This window comes from Grosmannia clavigera, assembly GCF_000143105.1.
Source record: "Grosmannia clavigera kw1407 unplaced genomic scaffold GCSC_144, whole genome shotgun sequence".
Taxonomy (NCBI): Eukaryota; Fungi; Ascomycota; class Sordariomycetes; order Ophiostomatales; family Ophiostomataceae; genus Leptographium; species Leptographium clavigerum.
The window spans coordinates 1,256,969-1,281,537 of record NW_014040797.1 but is presented as its reverse complement, the minus strand read 5'-3'; the positions used below and the strand labels follow the sequence as shown (position 1 = coordinate 1,281,537).

The 24,569-nt window shown below is 56.5% G+C and overlaps 8 protein-coding genes across 8 annotated transcripts; 3 read left to right on the top strand and 5 right to left on the bottom strand.

Moving 5' to 3' along the window:
* Positions 1 to 46: 46 nt before the first annotated feature.
* On the bottom strand, positions 47 to 2,498 carry CMQ_3010 (ABC multidrug transporter; the record flags this gene model as incomplete). Its single annotated transcript, XM_014317088.1, has 5 exons — positions 47 to 780; positions 848 to 1,081; positions 1,147 to 1,765; positions 1,823 to 2,206; positions 2,283 to 2,498. 5 exons carry the CDS (start codon positions 2,496 to 2,498, stop codon positions 47 to 49), a joined length of 2,187 nt encoding a protein of 728 aa, XP_014172563.1.
* Positions 2,499 to 3,086: 588 nt separating this feature from the next.
* Positions 3,087 to 3,346, bottom strand: CMQ_2807 (uncharacterized protein; the record flags this gene model as incomplete). Its single annotated transcript, XM_014316885.1, has 2 exons — positions 3,087 to 3,223; positions 3,277 to 3,346. 2 exons carry the CDS (start codon positions 3,344 to 3,346, stop codon positions 3,087 to 3,089), a joined length of 207 nt encoding a protein of 68 aa, XP_014172360.1.
* Positions 3,347 to 10,977: 7,631 nt separating this feature from the next.
* On the top strand, positions 10,978 to 14,709 carry CMQ_3223 (uncharacterized protein; the record flags this gene model as incomplete). The annotated part of the gene is made up of 3 exons (XM_014317301.1): positions 10,978 to 11,085; positions 11,242 to 11,645; positions 11,823 to 14,709. The coding sequence occupies 3 exons, from the start codon at positions 10,978 to 10,980 to the stop codon at positions 14,707 to 14,709; spliced, it is 3,399 nt and encodes a 1,132-aa protein (XP_014172776.1).
* Positions 14,710 to 15,064: 355 nt separating this feature from the next.
* On the bottom strand, positions 15,065 to 15,614 carry CMQ_2855 (thioesterase family protein; the record flags this gene model as incomplete). The annotated part of the gene is made up of 2 exons (XM_014316933.1): positions 15,065 to 15,479; positions 15,541 to 15,614. The coding sequence occupies 2 exons, from the start codon at positions 15,612 to 15,614 to the stop codon at positions 15,065 to 15,067; spliced, it is 489 nt and encodes a 162-aa protein (XP_014172408.1).
* A 555-nt stretch (positions 15,615 to 16,169) lies between these two features.
* CMQ_2886 (drap deaminase) lies at positions 16,170 to 17,756 on the top strand (the record flags this gene model as incomplete). The annotated part of the gene is made up of 1 exon (XM_014316964.1): positions 16,170 to 17,756. The coding sequence occupies one exon, from the start codon at positions 16,170 to 16,172 to the stop codon at positions 17,754 to 17,756; it is 1,587 nt and encodes a 528-aa protein (XP_014172439.1).
* A 107-nt stretch (positions 17,757 to 17,863) lies between these two features.
* On the bottom strand, positions 17,864 to 18,256 carry CMQ_3113 (splicing factor 3b subunit 5/rds3 complex subunit 10; the record flags this gene model as incomplete). Its single annotated transcript, XM_014317191.1, has 3 exons — positions 17,864 to 17,902; positions 17,971 to 18,207; positions 18,254 to 18,256. 3 exons carry the CDS (start codon positions 18,254 to 18,256, stop codon positions 17,864 to 17,866), a joined length of 279 nt encoding a protein of 92 aa, XP_014172666.1.
* A 512-nt stretch (positions 18,257 to 18,768) lies between these two features.
* On the top strand, positions 18,769 to 20,526 carry CMQ_2969 (uncharacterized protein; the record flags this gene model as incomplete). Its single annotated transcript, XM_014317047.1, has 2 exons — positions 18,769 to 20,013; positions 20,080 to 20,526. 2 exons carry the CDS (start codon positions 18,769 to 18,771, stop codon positions 20,524 to 20,526), a joined length of 1,692 nt encoding a protein of 563 aa, XP_014172522.1.
* A 755-nt stretch (positions 20,527 to 21,281) lies between these two features.
* Positions 21,282 to 24,557, bottom strand: CMQ_2871 (gata transcriptional activator; the record flags this gene model as incomplete). Its single annotated transcript, XM_014316949.1, has 3 exons — positions 21,282 to 23,552; positions 23,616 to 24,006; positions 24,073 to 24,557. The coding sequence occupies 3 exons, from the start codon at positions 24,555 to 24,557 to the stop codon at positions 21,282 to 21,284; spliced, it is 3,147 nt and encodes a 1,048-aa protein (XP_014172424.1).
* Positions 24,558 to 24,569: the final 12 nt, after the last annotated feature.

The window sequence follows — 24,569 nt, the reverse complement described above, 5'->3', positions numbered from 1 at the left end:
ATCTTTGGCCGCCACTCAAGGCAACTCCCTTGCTGCCCATCTTGGTCTAGCCTCCATCCGGAAGCTGCTCTAGATCCTTCTCGAGCGCACAGGCATGAAGAACAGTCCGGTACCAGGTCTCGTCAAAGGCATGCCCCGTCATGCCCGTAATGTTGTCCCGGATGGTGCCAAACATCATCCACGGAGTCTGGTCCGAGAATGCCACCTCCTCGTACAAAACATTGATAACGCCCTGGCAGACCCTGGTCTCGCCGAGCATGGCCTTGAGTAAATTCGACTTGCCGCAGCCCACAGGACCAATGACCATCGCCAAGGCTCCGTGCGCAATGGTGATGCTGATATCGTGGAGGACCACCTTATCACCGTGGTCGCCCCATCCCATGCTTGCTTCAGACATGGTGATCGGGTCGTCGACCTTGCCGTCGCCGCGGCTGGGGCCTTGTTTGCTGGCCGATCTATTTGTTTCGAAATCCACCATGGGAATGGCCATATCAGTACTACTGCCTAGGCTTTGCGGAAAAAGCGTCGCGTTCTTCCCCTGCTGACTGTCTTTGCGGCAGGGCTGATTAAGGAAGTCCTGGATACGAGTCATGGATGCGACAGCGGACTTGAGCAGTGGAAGCGCCTGGAACAGAGTAATCAGAGGGGTCGAGATCAAGGCTAAGACGGCAATCGAAGTAAAAGCCTTGGAGGGCAATAGCGCGATGGCCCCTCTGACGACTGAGATGACGGTAAACGTGGTAATAGCAGTAGCCGGACCAGCCACAGTCATCACAAGAGCTTTGTGTTTTAGATGTTAGTCGCTAGCTGTTTAGGAAAAGTGGACGTCTTTGGGGTGGCTTCTTACAGACAACAATGCTAAGGACCTGGAGCTTGCGATAGTGCATCGCCTGCCGAAGCTCATCGATCCGTAGGCCCTGTATGACATTTTGCATCGGCTCCGTCCAGCCCATCATCTTGATGCTCTTGATCGAACCGAGCGTCGCTTCCGTGGCCCGGAGCCTCTTCTGGGCCGCCTTCAGCCATGCCTCCTGTCTTTTCTCGATCGGTTTTGTGAGGAGCAGCGTTCCAAAACCGCAGGCTAGGATGCGTCAGTCAGACCATCTACGAAGCTGTACCTTATCCATCCTTCCCTGCCAGACTCACCCAAGGCTAGAAAGGCAACAGCAATGCAGGCGCCTCCCAGCTGCGTCGCCAGGATGTAGATGGCTAAGCCCACCTCGAGCACGTTCGCCCACAGCTCATGCAGGTTCACGATACAGGTGCAGATGCGCTCCACGTCGGTGCTCATCAGCGTGCTCGACGACGCGTGCGACGGCGCGCCCAGGTCCAGGTCCAGCGTGCGCGCGTAGACCACGGCGATCAGGCTGCCACGAACCATCGTGATGGTACGATACGCCTGGTACCAGTACAGGCCCGTCGAGACGGCAACGCCCGAGTAGACCAGCGCAAATGCACTGATGAGGCCGTGGCCGCTGCTGTTGTTGTTCTCTGGTGCGGCATCATCGAGATACCGAATCAGGCTGCCGATCAGGAACGGCTGCGCAAACTTGAAGCCGATGGCGCACAGTCGCGGGAACACGGTGGCTGCCAGGGGGCGCCGCAACGTCCAGGCCAGCGTACGTAGCAGCGCGTGCGGCTTGTTTCGGGACGACGGCCGCTGCTCCGTTTCTTGCAGCTTGGCCCAGCTCTCCTGTAGATTGCGCTCCAGCGCCTCGGCGCGGTGTGATTCCTCCATGTCGTCAATATCGGCCAGGACCAGGATCTTGTGGTAGCCTGTGAGAAACAGGCTGTTGAGCCACTAGTACATGCTGCGGTTCACAATGCCGCAAAGGGCCTCGGCTTTCTCGTCGCGATACTGCGGCTTGAGCCAACGGCGCTTCTCCACCATCTCGAGGCACAGCAGGACCAGCTTGAGCGCTGTGATGGCCGTAGAGACACGCTCGATCGCGGAGTCCCGCCCAATCATCCATAGCGTCCGGCATAGAGCTGCGTCAAAAAGGACAGAGAGGAGCAGGTAGCTCTGCAAGAGCGTTGACGGCCGGAGGGCCCGTAGGTGCTCCAACGGCGATAGAGCCAAGACAGCACAGCCAGCCAGCACGGAGAGCGCGGCGGCGGACGTGGCAGCACGGGCAGGGAAGGGAGGCGACGCGACCCATCGTACGAGGAGATACAGCTGCAGGGTCGTATAGGTCGTCGCAGCCAGCTGTTTGACGTCAGCATGGATACCTATGTTTGTGTGCTCACATTTATGTTTGTCTCCTCTCAAGGCCAGATCTCACAATCTTCAGCGGAAGGAGCCAGCCGCCGCGCGCCTTTGGAGATGCTCGATACAGTTTATAGATCCTGAACGGTACCAGGAGCACGAGCACGGCCGAAGGCACAATGGCCAGAAACAACTGCTCAAAGAAGACGGTGAAGTCGAAGCCGTCTCGACAGTCGCGAACTGTTGGGCCGAAGGAGTTCTCAACTTCCTCTCCACACCACCGGAGAGACATGATTGGGTCTTAGTGGAAGCAGACTGTTGTCTGTCTCGCAGGTGGTCGGAGATTGAATGCGCAGTGTTTGAGTGGATTGGGGCAGTTGCATCTCAGGCACGGGAGGTACCCCCACGAGCCATGAGTCAGCATTTTACTGTGGGCAAGGATGGCGAAATGAGTTGTCCTTATCTGCACCGAATCATTCTGCATGACGCGAGACGGGGAGAGTAATCAGATCCAGGAAGTAGTCCAATTAGCGGCTCAGCTTCGTTGTTATAACGGTCTTATAGGACCGACGTCTAGATTTGACAGCCCGGCGGTAGTACCACGGAAACTTGTTCATCTCAGCCTCGACGCAGAGAAACCCGCTACTATTCCGATGCGAACTCAGCCTCGCTCAGCCTCCTTTAGAGGCCGGGTCCTCGGCCTAGACGCTAGACAAGCATCACACTACGGGATTGTTCGACGAAAGATGCGCCTGATTGAGATGTATAAGTTGTCAAGATGTATATGTTTTGTGCCTCTAACTCCCCTTTGAACGGTCGACCCTTCCTGAGTATTAGTGGTCCATGCATGTGTATTATGTATTCCACACTGCACTCCCCCTCACATTCTGGCCGCACCGAGGACGACTTTGCTGGCGTCAAACTCCACCACGTTGCCGTCGGCGTCGGTCATGGCAGCCACTTCTGCAGGCACCTCGCCCTGGGCGTTGCCGCTGTCTACCTGACGCTTGACGAAATCTGGACAGTCAGCGGGTTGAACGGTGTGTAAAGAACATTTGGGCTTTACATACCCTGGTGATCCTGCATAGAGCTGGCGACGGCGACAGACACAAGAGCCGCAATGCACAGAGAGAACTTCATGTTGGCTAGAAGGGTATGGTGTTGAAAAAAGCTATCGGCTAGCGACGAGCAGAAATAATAGGTAAAGCAGAGTGCTTGGCTAAACCGGGCCAAGATAGAAGATATAGTCAAGAGTAGACAGATGAGGATAAGATGTAGACAAAGATGCAACTGCAGACTGCAGACTGGTCTTCCTTTTGTATTGCTGCCAGGCCGCACTGGCCGGCTATATGAGGAGAAGGCGTTTCAATGGTGCACGTTTCAGAAGTCTCAAATGCGACCCAGTCGCCAAAGCCAAGCCTGCTGTCATCCGGTGTGTAAGTTGACCGTCATAGCAAAGGAGTAAGGAGTCCGTGGATGTGCATATTCTGTTTGGCCTGCCGACGATCAAACGCTTGCGAAAGGGGTGCTGGAGAAGCTAGGGCAAACATGGGAGGAAAGTCGGATTGTCGTAAACAAGCTCGGAAAACAGGGTCTGCCGTGTCTCGAAATAGCCCGATGCGACCTGCAACACGGGGTTGACAGGGGAAAAGTCCGCCCTGTAATTAGGCTTAAACGAGGGTCAGACATCGGCTGCACAAACGACGAAAACCGTCAGTCTTTCCTTGCGAATTCCTCGTCGTCTTTGGCCAGCGCTAGCTGCGTCACAGCAGTGTTGCAAACTCTCAACTTTAACTGCAGCCAAGGAAGCTTAAAACGTGTACCTTGAAAGGCCGTAAACAAGTCCCTGCAGTCTGCTAACCTTTTCAGGTATCGCGCATGGCTGGCTCCACTGTATACTGTGCTATAAAGTGCAGCAAAGTTTGGAATCAGCGCCTATCGTAGAAAAGTTGGGAAGCCTTGAATGTTGAAGGGACACCAATCAGTCTTCAGTTAATTACTTAGTGGATACGGAGTAGGTAGCGAAGTAGTCTCGAAATAGACTGGGATTTAGGTCGTTTTTGTTATAATCTATAAAATCCAACTCGTCCAACTCGTCGCTCGTTAAGTCGACAACCATTTTCTGTATCATAACACTCTCGACAAATCATACACCCACCTACTCTAGAAACACCTCTCGGACGATTGCTTGCCGGGGAGTTTTCCGTAGATACCTTTCGTGTCGATGTGGTGTGCGCTATGGGCATAGCTAACCTGGTACTTGTCCCAGTCCTTGTCTTTATCCCTGTGATCGTTTTCGCTGCTTTCTCTGTTCTCTCCTTGCATCTCCACCTTGACTTCGTAGACATAGTTCTTCTAAAGCGGAAAGTCTGCCGTTGTTTGTCCTCGTGGTACAAGGAACATTTCTATCTATCTTCCTTGGTGTTCACGTCGCTCTCTTGCTTTCGGTATCACCTGCAGATAGTCACCCGGATAGAGAAACTCGAGCCATGTTGAGTCTGGGCCTCCCATTTCCCACTTGTTTACATGCTCTCGCTTCACAGGGCTTGCTGTTACATTGTGCTGGAACGTCTTGGCAGGTGCGCGCTCGTAGAAATCGGCGCTCATGACTTCGATATCGAGATACGATTACGACGCTCCATTCGCGAACCCTTGGTCGTGCGACACAGTCGTGATAACCAGACGCCGCGCCGCCGTCGAGTTTAGCACTGTTACTTCTAGGTACGGCTGACGCGGACAGTGCTCGCCCACATCAACGTGGTCTGAGCGCGCGGCCGACACCGTCCAGATTTTCACTTCCGGAGCAGGATCCCGCCAGCAGCATGGCTGGTCCAGCCAGTGTCTTCTTTTTTTTTAGAGGGGGCATTTTGGGACGAAAACGATGTTTCTGCTTTACTGATGAAGGAAGTGGGGAGATAAGCAAAGAAGCGAATGATTAAGAACAGAGTATTAGTTGTCTGAACAAAACAAAAAAAAAAAAAAAAAAAAAAAAAAGAAAGGTAAGGAGAAAGATGCCCAATCTGCATGTATAACCCTAATGCGAGCCTGAAAATATAACGATTGGCCAAAGCCCCTGCACGATGCTGCAAGTGAATATACGAATGACGACCAACTTCTAGTTTCCTCTATTCGAAGTGGGAGAAGATAAGGGTTTTATGCAGTCTTGGTATCTAAAAGTTTGATTCATATATTTACAGGTTGTTATTTACTAGTGTACGTAACGTGCTTCCAAGCCTAGCTCGTAGTATCAAGAAGTCGCTATAGAAGTGTGAGCAGAAAAGAACCCTCATTTATGGTCAAGTAATAAAAATCAAAGATCAAATCGACTAATTGGCGGAGGTCGAGGTTCATACATAGGCATAATCCGGGCGCAGGCGGCCAGCATTCGATTTCATCGCGAAACTGACATGAACGGCTTCAATCCACAGCCACGTCCCTTCCACTGCCACATACGATATTGAGCGATGATCTGCTTGATGATGATGAGCCTCTCGGTGCCAGTTACGATGGCACAGATGGCATCGATGTGCCACATGAGTGGTAGCCGAATCTAGAGGCGGCTGTTTTTATAGGGGAGCGAAGTCGAAGGAGAGAAGCAGCCGGCCTTACACACAAAGACCCATAGGATAACATATCTCCACACGACGAGCAACAGACATCTATCTTCCACACCACCCACATTACCACAATGGCGACTACAGCTAATCCGTCTATGCCAAGCGAAGAGTATAGGTAACGGATAGAGGATTATAATGTTGGCCAATGTATTCCCCGGGTTTCACGTCTGGGCAAATAACTCGTATATTGTTTGCAAGTTCAACATCAAGCTTCAATGAGAAGTAGATACAAGGCAGCAATAACAAAGTAGTCAAATACGCCTAAAACAAACCAATGTCATCAATCCCGAAAAACAAATGTCCTTCTTACACTTTAGCTCTACGTTTCTTTATCTGAGAACCTTAGTCCTCTGTTGTCCTGCCTTCCCTTTGCTACCTGGTAAAACCCAACGCCTCTAACTCAACCCTCCTACGTTTCTGCTTCCTCTTCTGCTCGCTGCTCTCCCCCGTTCTTCCGTTTTGTGCCCTGACCTAGCTGCTTCCTCGGACATAACTTCGGTAGCGTTGCTTCTTCTGCCGCCAAGTAGGATTCGCACACTCATCGGTCTTTGAACTCCTGACGTCACCATCTTCTTTCTGAGGCATGCCCCCTATGTTTGCCAACAGTAGGTCTCGGCCAATCAGACCGATCCGGCAAGCTCCGCCTGCAGCGATGCTACCACATACGAATCACAGTCTACGACTAGGTAGTGCCTGAGCACAATAACGAGGGTGAAACATCTGACCAGGGGCAATCCATACGTAGTACAACGAGAAAACCAGATTCTCAACATGACCTGCTCTGGTCCCTTGCCAATCCCGGCTAGCTAGTCCTCTCTTGAGCTCGCTGCCAAGTTGGTGACAAGGACCCCGTCGACATCGCGACCTGATGCTAAAAATGCGACTCTATGACCACGGGGAAGCCATCGAGAATGAGTCGCAGGATGGAGCTGTCAAGGGTTTCCGTGGCACCAGCCAGAGCGACATGGGCAGACCCGATCTCAAGCGAAAGAAAACAAAGGCGAGTGTTTATACCCACTAAGGGACGATTGCAGAGACAGCGTTTGCACCAGTAGAAAGAGCACATCAGAATTGGCGTCATTTGTCGAACGGCCCTGAGATATCGGAACCGAGCATCGGGTCCGCTGCAGCTATACGAAGACAGCAAGGACATATTGCTCATCTCTACTACCTGGCATACCGTGCGGCACAGCACCAAGCTCGTCGACGTGGGGAAAAAGGAGCGTTTGACTCCGCCAGCCAAGAGGAGTGGACGACCCGCTTGCTCTGACCCTTTCAGTCTCTGCATACTACATAATGCCGAGAGCGCGCCTGCTGGACGGCCAGCGATGACAGCCTTCTCCGGACAGTCTGGGCCGAAGACGAAGACAGCTGCCGCATCGTGATGACTATTCGGTCGGGCTCCCAGAAAGATACGAAGGCCATCGCATCTTGGGCAGAAATGGGAACCGATGGCGGTGTGCTCCACCTGAGCGGTCTGCTGACGATGGCAAAGGCAAAAAAAGAATGAGCAATGCGGCGGTGTGCAAGGATGGACACTGGTGGCTCCTACGACGTACAACGGCTATTGCATTCGCAGCCGGGCGTCTACATAGTACGCCGTAGGAGCGTAGCGCTGCCACGATGTGCAGCTTTTCGCCTAGCAAGACGCGTCCCCACGAAACGGCAACGTTAATAACGTTCCCCGACGGTACCATACTTGAAAAGTCCACAAGACGGGTCCCGATCTCAGATACGATGCGCCCTGTAGCAAGCTAGAGCCGCCTGGTTTCGTCTGGTTTCGTCTTGCTTCGCCTCGCAGGATAGATGGTGAGATACGAGAGTACTTCAGACATAAAGGCTGATACGAGGAGCTCTGTGCTGAAGAAGTGGCCACCAGATACACAATACGAAATGCGCAATTGCATGCAGGCGACGGCTACTATGTATGGCTGACCTTTGGCGCTTGGCCGGTCCCTCTATGGAGAAGGAAACGTGTCGAAGAAACAGCGAGGCCGTCTCGCACGGCATCAGCCCATGTCCCCATGTGGCTGGTGGACAAATATGGAGCGTACTCGCGAGGCGGCTTGGCTGTGCTCCTCTAGGACGAGGCAGCCTGAGCCGTGCGCCGTAATCAAACTATGGCTGCAATCATAATAGCTCCACCAGTGCTATTCTCAGCCCTGGGTAGCTTCAGCACAAATCCGGTCCTGCACTATTCTGCATCCGTTCTTGCCCGGGCTCCCTCGCGAGGCCATCTCTTGCTGGGCTGGACTGGACTGGACCAGCTGGGCTTCCCCCAAGCACGAGTGCTCGAGTGGTGTGCCTAAGAGAGTGATCCTTACACGTCTGCCGTCTGATATGCTTCAGAAAGGACGAGGCTCATGGTGGAGGACTGGCTGATAAGGCTACTTGGTACGGAGTACGGAGTAGAAAAAGACACAATGCCTGGGGGGTCAAAGGTGGTGGTTCGGTTTGCTCGCAAGAGAGACGGTAAGGCCCAAGTGGTCAAAGAGTGAGGAGAGGGGTGGAAGACATGGGGGAACATTGGGTGGGAGGACGTCCTAGCTCGAGGAGAAGGGGTGGACTCAGCCACGATGCCCAGTGTAAGAGGAAGATCTTTTGGCAGGCCGTCAAGGTCTCGGCCAATGGTTCAGTGGTAAGACAAGAAACGCCTAGCGCATGGCTGCCAAGAGAAAGAGGGGCGGTATGTCGGGATTTGCGTCGCTGCGATGCTTCCGTGTCGGGGCAGCCATGATCCCGTGCTCAAACGCAGAGCGTAGCTCATTTTAATTAGATCGGACAATGAGCACTTTGTAGCAGAGAACAGCCAGACGTCCTGCACATGTCCCGAGTACGGGGACATGATATATTATGGGGCACGGCCAGCAGATATTGGCAACGATTCTCCAGTCCTAACTCAGTTTTGCCGGGAGGCGGAAACGAAGCGGGTTTTACGGCCCACTTGATGCACTGGATGGTATGAGAGGACAATCCACCCCAGTCGTCTGCTTGTTTGGCACCGAAAGTTGTGCGAGTAGAGAGAGGCCAGGCTGCCAAGTCGCCGGCATTCTGTTGGGGCTCTGTTTCAAATTTGGCAATCTCGTTTTCGGCCGACTGGTGGGACGCACAGGTCACACCAGCCTTTCTCCACGTTCGTGCACTGTTCGTGCTCCGTATTTCAGGCCTAGATGTGCTAGCAAGCTCGGAGAGGGGGGGGGAGGACACGCTGGTACTTCCTCTTTGAGAGTAGAGCCCTTTGCGGCCTTTACACGTACTATGTAGTACTGGCGGGCATCGTTCTGCACGTCTGGAAGGCTCGAGCCAGAGCTGCATATCCCGCCGAAGGAGAAAAAAGAAGTAAAAGGGGAATGGAAGGAAAAAGCACGTACTCCGTAGAAGCGAAATAAGAAAAACCAGACGAAGATGGACAGCGAGGAGACAGAATAAATAAGGCGAACAGTAGGACAAAAGAAAAGAAAGAAAAGGAGCATTTGCGGCCAGGGTCACATGAGACGGGCAGGATGCTTGCGTCAGCCTCCGGCACTCGGACGGGGCTGAGGCGAGCGAGCGAAAGAGGAGGGCGAGCCCAGGCAGCGGGAACAAGAGGAAGAGAAGGAGAGACAAATGAAAAAAAAAAGTGCGGCATATGTGCGAGACCGGGTGACCACCCTGGACGATCGATGCATGCCCAAGGAAGAATGGAAGCAGAGCAACGGAAGCGTGGCACGACCATGGCCTGTCTTCCGTCCGTCTTCCTTTTTTTCCTTCTCGCTCTGTGGCCAGCGATCTGGTTCGCTGGCTGGCTGCTCTCCCAGTCGCCTGTCGTGTCAGCCAATCAGAACTGCAGTCGCTACTGTGCAATCGTGTACGGAGTACGACAATCGCCGCAGAACGGCTGTGCCGGGAACGACGGGCTGTCAGGAAGTGGTGGAGACAATCTTGTTTTGGCCCAGTAACTGTCGGGCTTCTTCACCGGATGCGTTGTTTCGTCGATTCGCTGTTTCGTTGTCTCTTCCTCTCGTCCATTCGTATCTGCCTCTCTTTCTCCTCTCCGCTGCAGTCTTTTTCGCCTTGCGCTGCTGCGAATTCCCGTCCCATCGAATTATGTCCTCTGCTTGTCTGCCGTCCCGATGCCGTCTGTAGGTTATCTGCTGTTTAGCTGCTCCTGGCGGGAAATAGCGCAATGCTTCTAGGCTTCCACGCAAATAACGGGCGAGCTCGCCCCCCCTCCCCCCAATTCTTCTTATTTTTATACTGTTATATATGTAATTATTTATTTATGTTTATTTTATAATAATTCATATTTACACTATTGATTACTTTGCCTACTCCGTATCGCGCCTTCTTCAATGGGCTCCGCCAAAAAAAAGACGCCAAAAAAACACCACCCCCCTCCTTCGGAGCCCCTCTCTCATTCGCTCTGTTAGAAATACAAGACAACCCGTGCTCCGTATAGGTTACTCCGTAGCGTAGGGCATACCTGCCTCTGTGGTCCTGCACGTTCCGGCTGCGCTGCTTGGGGCGTTCCTCACCGCCAATGACTGCTAGGCTATGGGTCGCCGCTGCCCAACCCGTTAGCGCGTGTTGCTTGTGGTTTTGCAAGGCTCGCTACATAATAGTATTCAGCCCGCTGCGCCAAATGTCTAGCCAGGGTCCACTTGCCTCTGGCCATCCGTGGCCAATCAAGATCCGCCTCGCAGTCAGCCAAGGCCGGACACAGCCTTACGTTCTGCTGGTCTTTCTTGGGCCCCTTAGACAGACAGAAACAGCAGGTGCTTGCATGTCTGCCACCCCTCTCCATTTTTTTAAAAAAAATCCCAGACAACACCGTGCCTGCCTTTTCTTCCCTGCCTCCTTCTGTCCACTCCTTCCCTTCCCTCCATCCTTTCCTCTGCCGTCGACCTCGTGGTCTCTAATATCTCTATTTTCCCTTTGCATCCCTCATCTTCTTCTTCTCCCCGTCCTTTGCTCTTTTCGTCTCTCTCTTCGTCCCCGATCCCTCCGCCCACACGCCCCCCCCGGGCGACGTCTCGCATCGCCTGCTTTCCCCCCGGATCCTCGGGCCTCGCCGCCACACCTGCTGCCCCGTCCGCTCCCAACACCCGTCCACCGAATAAATCGCTCGCCGACAAGACAGCAAGATCGTCGAGATAGCTTCGAGATTCGGCAGCAATGGACCCTCCAAGCAAGCGCCGTCGACTGGCGCCGAAACTCCCCGGCCCTGTTCCGCCTTCCCAGAACCACCAGCCCATACTTCCTGCCCGACCTACCCCTGAGCAGGTGAATAACTTTCCCGGAGACAGCCTTGTCCTACTCAATTGATGCTACCCGACAAACTTCCCTCCCCTCCACCCCCTTCACTCTTTTGCCGCACGCCATCTCCGATTATCGCGCTTCCACTCGCCTTCACTAACCTTGCTCGCCGTCTGCTTCTAGGCTCCGTCGACGAACCCTCCGAACCAGCCTGCCCACGACACGCCCTCACCCACGCATCCCGAGAGACATGAGTTCGAGACCTTTGCAAAACACCTGCAGGATGCCGCCATGTACATCTACCGCCAAGGGCAACGCCCCCCCTACGCGCATGTGTCGGCCCTCCTGCTGAAGTGGGACGACGATGTCACCGCCTCGGCGGATGTCTCCTCCATCGAGCGCGTCCTTCGCGACCGCTACAATTTTCACACCGAGCGCTGGGGCATTCCCGCCGTCGCCAATCCGTCCCCCAAGCTGATTGCGCGCATCGCCGAGTTCCTCAACCAGGCTGGTGCCGATCATCTGCTGATTATCTACTATGTCGGTCATGGCTTCGTTGGCCCCGATAGCCAGCTGTACTGGGCCTGGTGAGCATGCCTTGCCTTTCTTTGATGCATACTTTATTTTGCTCGTTATCTCAACCACCCTGCCATCCGTTCATTCTGCCTCCTTTTTGCTACTTTTGCTCGGAGCTTGCGCGTCCCGCTTTGCCACGCCACAGCCAGCCAGCTGTTCGCCGATGCGCTAACCAACACCAACTCTAGTAATGCGAGAGAAGACTCACCCAAGCTCAGATGGGATGGAGTGCGCTATCTCTTTGACGATGCGCAGTCTGACATCTTGCTGCTGTTGGACAGCTGCGCCTCTAAGGATACACCTGTCGCCGGCAGCCACGGTGCCAAGCAAGTCATAGCCGCCAGCACACCCGAAACCAGCCCCCGCGAACCCGGCGGCCGAACCTTCACGTCCTACCTGACCGAGGCCCTGCACAGCCTCTGCAACGGCCGTGCCTTTAACGTGCAGCGGCTGTACGACGAGATTCTGGCCTGCCAGCACCATCAGGAGAAGCAGTACCCTTCCCGGCCCACCAATGGCGCCCAGACTCTTGCGCATCCCCATTTCAGGGCACAGCCTCCTCTTTTCCTCACACTGTCGCCCGGCAAAGACCCAACCATCGATTTGGCACCCGTGCCCAGGAACCATCCAAGCCACTCCCCCCCACACTCCTCATCGCAGCACGGTAGCCACTCCGAGGGCAAGGCCCGCAATGGCTTATCTGTTCTCGAGAGCGAGTCTCCAATAGTCAGCCCTGCCGCCGTGGCCGACCTTGTTTTCGACGAGCCCCGCGTGCTGGTCTGCACCACCTTTGTTGGAGATGCCAGCCCCGACATGGCCAGCTTCAAGCAGTGGGTGGCCAGCACGCCTAGCCTGACCTCGAGAGTGGCTGTCGAAGGCATGTTTCTCGGTCCTCCCACGGTGCTGCTGATATCCATACCGCAGTCGTTGTGGGGTATCATCGAGAGCCACAACATATGCTTCTCCCTCGGCTATATTAACTCCCGGAACCTGATCCACCTGTACGACGGTCTGATGAAAGCGGCCACCCTGCCGACATTGGCATCTGCGTTGCATGCGCCGGCACCTGCATCTGCACCACATGTCGCCATGCACGCCTCCCCAGAGGATGTTGAAGACGGCCGGACCCTTCTTGCAGCCAGGCAGGCGGCTGTTAACAACAGCCATGCCGCCAGCCACATGGACGACCATCTACACTCCGCCTACTACCAGCAACACCAGCAGGGGCCGCTTCCTGCCCCATCGCTGCCTTTGCCGCAACAGTCGCTTCCACCCCTGCAGCATGGGCAGCACTTGCATCACCACCTGCCCCCGCCATCATATCACGAGGGCGGCAGCCCGAACCGTTACCAGTCCAACGTCCAGAGGCAAGACCCAATTGCCCCTCAGCAGCATCACGCCCGTAATCAGCAGCATATCCAGCATCATCATCAGCAGCAGCAGCAGCAGCAGCAACAACAACAACAACAACAACAACATCATCCTCAGTTTTCTGCGCCGCGAACGCCTCTACCTCGCATTATCTCTAGGGCTGGCAGTCCCGTTCCTAAGGAGGAAATTGAGGACTCTGCCGAGATGAAAGAGGCAGCAGAGGGGCTGAAGGCATTGAGCCACATCCGCCCGACGAACGGCGATTCTACGTCGCCGACGCTACCATCTATGACTAGCAGTCACCTCTCGAAGATCGCACAGGACGTCATCAAGTGCCGGGTAGATGCAGCCGAAGCGGATGATGCTGAAGCAGCAGCGGTCGGCGGAAGCCCTTTACCGAGCAGCAGCAAAAAGGCAAAGGCAAGAAAAGACTACCGTTTTAAGGCGTCAAAATCCCATGACGGCCAGGCTACCTCACGGCCCCGCGCCCAGTCTGAACGATCGGCGCAGCCACTGGTACCGCTGCAGCCTCAGGGCGGCCTGCAGAGTGATTCTCAGTGCCACTTCTGCGACCACGAGCCGTTCAAGGATGCATCGTCTCTTCGGAAACATATCGCTGCCGCACATACGCGGCCGTTTCCCTGCGCCTTCGCCTTTGCCGGTTGCACGAGCACGTTTGGATCTAAGAACGAATGGAAGCGTCACATTGCATCCCAGCACCTCTGCCTGCAGTACTATCGCTGCTCCGGTTGTTCGCAGAGTGCTGCCGATGGCAAAGGCAACGAGTTCAACCGCAAAGACCTATTTACGCAGCACTTGCGTCGCATGCACGCCCCAGTCTACATTCGAAAGGCGGTGCAGAAGAAGGACGGCAAGGTGGAGTCGGAGTGGGAAGACTACGTTAGGGAAATGCAAAAGACGTGCTGTATTGTTCGGCGCCGGCCACCACAGCGGGCAGCCTGTCCGAAGCCAAGCTGTGTTCGGCCCTTTGAGGGCCGCAACGCATGGGACGACTGGACCGAGCATGTTGGACGGCACATGGAGAATGGCGAGGGCGAGCTACTCGGCGTGGACGACCTCCTGATTACATGGTCTCTGGAAGAAGGGATCATTACACAAACAGAAATTGGTAGCTATCGGCTATCCAATCCGATGGGCAACGTGGGTAACAACGGCGGCTTGATAGGCAGCAGACGCAGCTCACAGAGCGTCAGCGACGGGCTTAAAAGCACGGGTCTCTCGAATCTGTCGGCGACGTCGTTCCCTTTGGACGCAGATCAGTCTCACGCGAACCGACGGGACGAGAAGCTGGTGATGCCGCCAACACCACCACCGACGACAAACCGGCAGCTGAACGAGGAGCAGGCGGAAAGGCACCAACCAGAGCCACCGACAAGAGAGGCACAAGAAACTGACAGCGCCAAGGACAGTGTTAGCCAGACGGAGGAGCGGGATATGGAAATGGTCGAGATACAGCAAGCTACACAAAACGGAGGACAGGACGAACAGCAGGGCAAGGAGGCCGTGTCAGCCAACGGAGAACTGGACACAAAGGCGGCTGAACAGGAAGCGGAACAGCCAAAATTGGCGACAGTGGTGGAGGAGACAAGCCCACTCACATCGATCACAGTGGCTTCGCTTAATGCTGCTGCGGCCTTGCAAAAAGAGAAGATGGCTAGCAGTGCGATGGAAGTTGACGGGTAAAAAGGCGTCACAGAGAAGAAAAGCCTGCTTTGGGTAGGGGTTTCTTTGGCGAATGTTTTTTTTTTTCTTTCTTTTTTTTTTTTTTGTGGGGGGGGGGTTTGGTTGGTGAAGTGATTAGCAATGCTGATTGCATCTTTCATGACCTTTACGGATTTTTTCAAGGCGGCACACTCGGAACATTCCTGTATGCATTTTGGGTGTTCCATTAAACGTTGGATTTGGCTCTCACGAGCAGCTCATCAAAAGCTTCCTGCGATAAGCATTACGTTACCGGTAGTGGATTGATCGTGTACGATATAATTACCATGGATGCATACGTGCGGCTTTGTGAGACATGCTGAAAGACGATTCTCTGTCACAGTTTGCTGTCGACTCCATCTCCTGGTAGCTGGACGAGAATGCGTTCGAGGCCGCTGCGGAGGGTAGGATGCATGCCGGTCTCGGCATTGGGTCTGTCGGTAGCGGCGTCGACAAAGACCTGGATGAAGACGCCGACGGCACGGACATCGGGGCTACCGCGGACGAAGAGGGCGATCTCGTAGTGCACGCTGGAACGGCCGAGCTGGATGACGCGCAGGCCGAGCTCAGCGACCTGGGGAAAGGCGATGGAGGCGAAGAAGTCGGTGTGCGTGTTGACGGCCATGCCGTACTGGGGCTCGCGGCGGTCGGGGTGGAAGTCGCAGTGGTCGATGAGGTAGGCGTTAATGATGGAGTCGAAGAGTACGTTGTAGACGGTGTTATTCATGTGGGCGTACATGTCGTTGTCGTTCCTGCGAGCGGTCAGAGTAAGCTTTGTGAAAAAAGGAGGCAAGCAGCCGAGGTAGCACTCACCATCGCGTGCGGTACTCGAGCTGGAACGGGTAGTCCTCCCGACGGCGGGTCTTGAGCACTTTGTACGGGGCCATGTCTCAGGGGGAGGGAAGCCGTGCTGTCTTGATGGCGATGTCGTGAGATGAGAAAGTGTTGGAGACTTGGAGAGAGCAGATTGCACGTGTTTTGGGGAAGCTCCCCCACAGACGAAGACTAGCGTCCAACAGGCCTGTCGAGGCTGCCTTTTGCGGGGACTGGCCAGGCTGACAGGCACCAGGGCGATTCTGCCGTGGCTAAGAGCTCACCGCCTAATTAATTATTTGCCAAGAAAGAAGTCGAGCTGAGGGGGGGAAAAGAGGCGAAAAAAAAAAGGAGACAGTCGCGGTATCTCTTGCTCGTCATTTCTGCGAAGACTTTTCAGGGCGTTTGTGAAAGCAGCACAAGACGGCAGCACAGCAGTTTTCTGCCGACGAGACAATTGGGGGAAGACCACAGCAGCAGGGGTTCTCTGTTTGTGAGGGGCAAGAGACAGAGCGGAGTCGAAAGTGGCATTGCGCCTGATCCGGGTTTGTGTGGCTCGACCGTCTGGCGGGAGCAAGGTGGACGGGACATTGGGCATCGGGAAAGGCGGGTGTCTGCACGCCAGAGGAATGGCAACAGCAGCCATGACCGAGACGACGTCTGTGGTTGAGAAGACGGTCGAGGCCAAGGCCAAGGCAATGAAGAAGGACCTTGGCGACGATGCAGCAACGGCAGCACACGCCCCCTCGCAGCCAGGCCGGTTCTACATTGAGGACGGGCTCCGGCGGGTGGAGCCGTACTACTACACGTACAACACATGGGTCAAGGAGCGATGGCGTGGGCGGGAGGTGTTGGCGGTATTTGAGAGCGAGTTCCGCGACCGGCCGCTGGCCTACTACCGAGCGGCGCTGGAGGCCGGCACAGTCACGGTGAACCAGCAGACAGTCGGACCAGACCATGTGCTCCGGAACGGCGAGCGGATTTCGCACCGAACACACCGCCACGAGCCGCCGGTGACGGCAGAGCCGATTGTGGTGATCCACGAAGACGACGACATGGTGGTGATCAACAAGCCGGCCGGGGTGCCGGTGCATCCGGCCGGCCGATACCAGTACAACTCGGTGGTGGAGATGCTCAAGGCGCAGCGCGAGCCCGGCTTCATGCCGTACCCGTGCAACCGGCTTGACCGACTGACCAGCGGCATCATGTTCCTGGCCAAGTCGCCGGCCGCGGCCAAGCGGCTCAGCCTGCAGATCCAGGCACGTGCCGTGCGCAAAGAATACCTCGCCCGTGTCGTCGGCCGCTTTCCCGACGGACAGCAGGTGTGCGACCAGCCGATCCTGCAGATCTCGCCCAAGCTCGGGCTCAACCGCGTGCGGGCCAACGGCCGGTCCGCCCGCACCGTCTTCCAGCGGCTGGCATACTATGAGGGCAGTGCTGGTGGCCGGTCCGAGGGCTACTCCGTCGTCCGCTGCCTTCCCGTCACCGGGCGGACACATCAGATTCGCGTGCACCTGCAGTACCTCGGACACCCGATCGAGAACGACCCGATCTATGCGAATCAGCGGGTCTGGGGCTTCGAGCTGGGTGCCGGTGATGCGGACGCGTCCCGCAACACGGACGAGGACGTCATCAGCCGGCTGTCGCGCATGGGCAAGGAGGACGTCGCCGATGCGGTCGCCTACTACGACGAGATGGTCGACGAGTATCACAAGCGTCGTGCCGAGAAGATGTCCGGTCAGGTCTGCGCCGAATGTGCCACCCCGCTCTACACCGACCCTGGCGCCCACGAGCTGTCGCTATGGCTGCACAGTCTGCGCTACCAGGCTGCCGATGGCGCCTGGAGCTACGTCAGCCCGCTGCCGGCTTGGGCCCTGCCGCCGGCCGGCACCAGCGGGCCTACCGAGGTCGGCGCCCTCGACGACCTCGTCGGCGCTTCCGAGGCTCGCGGTGCCATCCAGGGCGAGGACGCCGGCCCGCCACCGGCCGTGCTCGAGGCGCTCGTGGCCAAGAGCAAGCCGCCCAAGAGCAAGACGATCAAGAAGAGGGCGGCCAAGGCGGCTGCTGCTGCTGCTGCTGCTGCTGCTGCAGAGGATGAGCCGTCAGGGGAGACAGAAGCAGAGGCAACAGAGACAGAGACAAAACACTCACACTCTGATCCAACGCCACCAGAAACAGCAGAGCCAACTGCAACAGACAGCACACTCACATCCTGATCAACACCACCAGTATAGACAAGCAATGATATTTGTGATGCATGAAAGCCGGTCTCCCTACTTGTGTCTGACACTGTGAACCAAAACTCCGTCGCCTTCCTCCACTCTCATTCTTCGTCGTCGCGCGCCGGTGGCGGACCACAGGGCTGTACCATGTTCTGCAACCCCTGTCAGCCTTTCACGCGACTGCAATCCAAACAGCAGCCACACTCACCTTGAGCAGTTTCAGGCGCGTCTTCGTTGCCGGTTCGTTCTGTGCCAGCGACAGAAACGACAGCATGGGCTGGTGGCCCACCATGCTAGAGTACGTGTCGCGCATAATGTTCGACTTCCACTCCCAACTGGTCGTGTCTGGATGGCCCGTTCCGATGTACTTTTGCTGAAGCCGCTCGAGTTCCTGCTGCGCTCGAAGCTTGTCCGCCTGCACACGTCCATCGTCAACATCCGGGTTCTGTGACAACGGCAGCAGGGGAATCGGGATGGCGCATGATACCTACCATTGTGCCGTCTGTGGACGGAGTGCGCGTCGGGCAGAATGAGTATGCAGCGAAGCGAAGCAGAAAAGTCGGGCCAGCGCGAAATGCAGGCTGCAAGATGTGGGTCTGGCCGGGCTGATAGCTGTACTGCGTATGTGCATATCTGAAAGATAGCGCTTTAGGCGATGGCGATCTTTTTGCCAAAAGACCCGACTTTCTCTCGCACATCCTCGGACCTCTCGACAAAGCAGGACACAACCGCTGCGACAGCTTGCGCCGGCCCCTTCGCCTTCGCCTCATCAGAAAGTGCCGCTTGCCCCAATGGGATGCTCACACCTCTGCCGCCGGTAGAGAACCTGCAGAAGCCGGCCGCAGAGCGATTGGCGACCTGACCGGGTGGCAAACAACCAAAATTCACCAAGAGATAGCGACGACCGATTCGGCTCAGCTGCACAGCGCAGAGCCCTGTCATCACGCCTTTGAGCGCGCTCTCTTACCGACATACCGCGCCGACGACGACGACACAAGGCACGACCATGGCCGACGGCCGAGAAGAGGACCTGCTGGACCTGCTGCAGGCGATGCAGGCGCAGCAGACGGCCCTCGCCACCAACACGAAACAGCTGCTGGAGCGGTGTCGAGCCGAACATGCCGGCAGCGCTGGCCGCAATGCCGATGTTGACGCCGCAGCAACGGAGAAGACGGCCGGCCCTTCGGAGGATGTCGCCATGGGCGGCATGGCTGACGCCACAGAGAACAGAAGACAGCCAGGACCAGGAAGCGAGGACGAGAAGCAGAGCCGGCCGCAACCACCGCCACAGCGGCTGCCGTCTCTCTGTCGGGGCTGCTACGACGTCTTGCTGACGCTGGTGCACGATGCCTACGCCACGCCCTCCCACACGCAGTGGTATGCCGCCGACAAGGACGCCTTTGCGGCTGAGCTGGACCGCCGCCTCGACGACGTCCGCCACCTGCGCGACGGCGCCACCCTTGCACGCGTGGAGGACTGGATCGACAGCCAGCGACACGCCTGGCTGCGACGCCGTCTGCGCGACGCCGTCGGCATCCGCGCCCTCGACGAGGCTGTCGATGGCAGCAGCAGCAGCAGCAACAAGACCAGGCTGCAGCTGCAGACACGGCTTGCCAGCCCGGCGACCGATCTCAGCCAGCTGCTCCGTGAGCTTCTGGACAGACGAAACGGCCGCAAGACCGACGACGTGGCCGCCTTTGTCGACCTCGACACCGCCCTCGGAAGCGCCCGGAAAGAGGCCGAGACGGCCATACGGAAACTCCAGCTCGAATCCTCCACATCTTCCGCTTCAGCAGCTGCTCGCGGCGCCATCCTGCGCGACATCCTCTTCGCGCCCGGAACCACGCCGACCGGGTCGGCCGCCCAGAAGCTCGAGCGCGCCCTGCTCGACGGCTCCGTCGGCCTCGAGCAGGGCCTCCGCGAAGCCGTGCGCACAACCAACACCGGCTCTGCTGCCATCGCTGGCAGCGTCGTCACCAACGCTGCCGTCACGGCCAAGATCGAAAAACACCGCAAGCGCCTGGCTGAGCTGCGCCGTGCCAAGGCCGCTCATGAGGCCCAGAAGATGAAGCGCCTTCGGCCGCCTGAGATGCCCTACTTTCTCGAAGGCGACAGCCCGTGCGCCACCTGCAGCCGCACCACAATTCCCCAGCAGAGCCCCTTTTGCATCGTCTGCTTCCTCGAGGTCGACTACTGCCTGCGCGAAAATCACACCGTCTGGTGCTCGCCCTCGTGCATGGCAAAAACTTATGTGCGTTCTTTCCGAAACCCATGCTTGTTTGCTTATGTAATCCAACTGACCTGTTTTCTCCGCCAGATCAAGCACTTTGCCGCTGACCATCCATGTGCTGCCGGCGGTCGCTGCTGTCGCACCACTACCACCACTTCCTCGGCCTCGCGCCAGCAGCACTCCGGTCATTACTTTTGCCGCGAGTGCGTCCTGTCCTTCAGCATCAACACCTTTTACTGCACCGAGCTCTGTGCCGGCCGCGACTTTCAGCATCACCGCGAGACGGTCCACCTGCCAAAGCGCGAGATGCGAGCCGATCTTTACGACGACCGCGCCGATCTGTCCTACGGGCCTCATGGCGGCAGCAATGTCGTCGCCGCAGACGATCGCACCAGCAGACCGTCCGACGAGTACACGGCTGCCAACATCGCGAAGCACGTGCTCTCCATGGACGAGGCCTTTGCCTCCTGCCAGAAGAAGCACCCTGACTGGCAGCTCGCTGAGACAAAGGTCGAGATCGTCATGGCCTCATAATTCTCTCCCGCTATCAGGCACCTCTCTCTTCCTGTACTGTCGGCTTTCGGCTTCACATAGAAAGGCTCAATGATCACACAAATGTATACACTCTGTATCAATAAATGTTTAACACGTTATCTTGCTTCGCTTCACGTCTAATGCACCAGCAAATCAGATGTCTGAGGATTCGAGAGTTTCTTCGTAAAGGGTATTCATATTTCCAATCCCGTGTCATCGACGTCAAATCAGGCAGTGCCAAAAATATACACACAAGACAGCGCCATCTACACACGCAGATCAGAGACAATATTGCGACGCGAGGTGGAAGACACAATCGCAACAACATTGCTCTTCCCTTCCACCCCAATATCCCGCCTCCCGCAATATGCTCTCAAGCAGCCCGTATCCAAAGAGCAATCCATACTAGGGGTATCCCACTGACTCTACTGTCCGTCCCGGCTCTAACAAGAGACCAAAATGAAAACAAATACAAACAAAATATGAACAGACACGAGTACACCGACACCAGGGACTCGTCTTTCCCAGAATATAAGACCAGAAACAGGCCTTAGGACAGTTGGACTAAAGAACACCCGTCAGGAGGCTTCTTCAGAAAGCATGCTCCCAAAACAAAGCGCAGTTGCTAAATAGAAAGGAGATGCAAGGTAAAAAGGGACTAGACCATTGAAACGCTTCCGAGAAGCGCAGGGGAATGGTAGTCCCATAAGCAGTCGCAAAAACAACGTCGAAATAGTTGCTCCGTGATTTTCTGCTCACAGACTCATCGTGAGCCACTCCCACTCCTGGGGTCCGCCTGCAGTGCCGCCAGGTGTCATCATCGATCCTGATGCTGCCGGGCCCATGCCGATCATGCCAGGGCCGACCATCGGCCGCTGAGTAACACCAAATGCGTTCGCAAGGCCGAGGTTGTTGGTATGCTTGTCCAGGAAGCCCAAGCCCGTACTGGCACTCATTGAGATTGCAGCTTCGTTCGAGCCCGTCGAGTTCTCGGGACTGTCAATGTCCATTATGCTGCTGCCTCCGAGGCCGACGTCATTGCCCGACATCGAGTTCTGCTGCATCGACGACCCGGCGCTCTTGCTGTGACGGCGTTGCCGCTTCGACGTCGACACCGTGATTGAACGCGTCATCGCCGCCGCACCAGGACCCGGGACGCTCTTCAGCGGTGCCGCGGCAATGGGAATGACTCCCTTTCCACCCGTAGCACTGCCAGACGCTGAGCCCGAGTAGCTGGCCGGCGTGCTGCCGGCAGTGTTAATACCGCTCGTCGGGCTGTCCCCGTCGTTGACGCTTCCAGAGCGCTGTTGGGCTGGCGGCGTCGTCACTGTCGGTGTTGCCACCGCTTGGCTGGCATTGGCCGCAGCGATGGATGAGATAGACAGTGTTGAGTTCTTGCGCGTGCTAGTCCCCGACACCGCTCCCTTCTTGCTCGATCGCGTGCTGGTACCACCAACAGGAAGCTGTGCACCCGAGCCCCGGTTTCGCTTCTTGATGACATCTGTCTTCAAGCTGAGCGGACGGACGACGCCATGCAGCTTCAAGAAGAGGCCACAGGCGTTGCACAGCGGCTGACCTTCGGGGTTGCGCCGCCAGAGCGGAGTGGTCTGCGTGAAGCAGTTGGTGCATGTCGTCGGCGCCGAATCGCCCTGCCCTTGAGCCTGAAGGTTGGTCGAAGACCCTTGCTTTGAGTCGGACATGGGCGGGGAGGATGGTCGGCTGTGAGCCACCGAGCTGAAGCCAGATGCGTTCACATTGCCGCCCATCCCGTTGGTATCATTCGGCGGCGAATCTGGCATGGTTTGGCCGGAGCGGTCAAAGTTGCCTCCCATGTTGTTGACGTTGGGCGTAGACGCATTTCGTGATAACTTGGGGTGGCGACGATCACCGCTGATGCTTCCATGACGGAATGACTGCGATTGGGTGCGCGAGAGAGACTTGTTGGACGACGATGTGTTCATGCTATCCCAGTCAATGCCGTTTACATCGCCAAATTCGTTCGTAGTCGTCGGGCCAATGGTAACATGCTTGCGAGTAGGCATGCCACCAGGGTACCGCGCCGCCTGCGTGCTAAATTGGCCAGGCAGAGTGGCGTCCCAGCCCATGCTGCTGCCCGTCGGCGTGCTGCCACCGAGAGAGTTGCCATTGCTGTCCAAGCCCGAAGACTCGTCCATGCCTGGAGAAAAGTCGCCGCTGAGGCCGAGGGTCCGGTCAGCAAATGCCCCGTTGTCCTCCTCATCGATATCTGAATCAGTGCCGAATGAAAAAACAGCGTCGCCCAGCAGGCTGTTTCCGTTCACACCAGGTGACCGAGCAGACATTTGGTTGTCCGGTTGCTGCTGGTGAAACACCTGGGTGGGGTCGACGTGACTCAAAGACGTCGAAAATACCGAAGCTGAGTCTGGGCCGGTGGTGGAAGTAGGGCCGTGGAAGAGAGAGTTGCCGGCGCCAGATCCGTACATAATAGACGACGTGTGGGCACCAGCAGTAGCAACACTGCCGCCGACCGAAGTGGCCATGCTTGAAGGCGCCGAAGGCTGACCGGAGCGGAACGGCTGTGAACGCTGCTGACCATGGCGCATGTCCATAGAGCCCAAGTAAAAGTTCTCGGTGCTCGCACTGTTGCTTCCATCGTTCAACGGGTGAGGCGTTGAAGCCGTGGACTGGTAGGCAGAACCTGGGGGGGAATAGTAGTCGGCAGTGGTAGGTATAGAAGAAGATGGCATGGACGGCCCGCTGTTGCTGTACATGCTGGTAAACAGGCCGTGGTTCACCATAGGCGAAGTGGAGGGAGAAATGCAAAACTGCTGCTGGAAAGGACCAGCAGATGTGATCATGTTGTCGTTGTCCATAAAGGAGTCCAACGCGAACGAGATTCCATTGTGACCATTGGAGTCGTGATGGTTCAAGCCATTCGACAGGGAAGGATCCAAGGCATATTCATGCAGGTCCACGTCCAGATCCAAGTCGGCATTGTTCCCAACAGCCGGGATATGAGGAGAGAAGTTGGCCGGCCGTTTCCGGGTCTGAACAGTTAGTTTTGGGTGCGGGCTTGGGTGGGACGTTGAGATGGTTTGGGGAAAACGAACCCGGCGTTCATCGATGCTCGTTTTCCGGTGGTGTCGCGTGACATAGCCAAATTCGTTATGGGCAGTCTGGTGTGGGGGGACAGGAACACTCTGCGGGACAAAGTGCTTGAAAGATTCGCGGCGGTTCTTGATGGGGATTGCCGAGGCCATAGTGTAGGCAGATGTCGGGTCCTTGCTACCATCGTTGGCCGATCCGTCGTCAAGCAGCAGCGAAGTTCCGGCCTCCGGAGTGGCGACGTTCCTTGAGTCAATAAACTCATCCAAGGTCATGGGATCCAAACTGGACAATCCGTGGTGCTGGTCCTGTCTGGCCTGGGTCTGCTCAGACGTTTTTCTCAACTGAGCGATGCCGCTGGGGGCATTGGCAGCAGCGTGTATATGTTGCGTGGACCTGGTCGGTTGTTAGTCTAAAAAAGCTACCGTTGGAGAAGAACGAGAATACCGGGAGATAACGTACTTGTCAGAGTGTGCACTCCGTAGCTTCACGTGCATCATGCGCCAGCTCAAATTCGCCATGCGTTCCTGGTTCGGCAGCTGCTGCTTAGTTTTGGAGAAAAAACGCCAGACCTCAGTGGCTAGCGAGTCCTGTTCTGGGCCATTGGCCGTGGTACCAAGGCGCAGGTCCGCAAACACATCGTCACGCGAGGGGCGCTTCTGCACTGAGCTGCTATTGTATTCGATGTCCAGCCTCAAGCAGCCACTGGAGGAATCTGAAGGCTTTGTAGAGAGATCGTGATCGGGAGCAGCAGACGCGCCAACGGTGGTCAGGTTCATGAGCTCCTGCTGGAAAGAGTCATCGGTGAAGTGGGAGTTGTGTTCATCATGGTGCATCGGCGCATGCTCCATTGGCCTGCGAGGAAATCGGTAGTCGTGTTCTGTGATGGTATGCAGGCCCATGGAAGGGCTCATAGTCGCTATTGGCGACGCCATGCTGGCGGCCATGGCGGCGGGTGG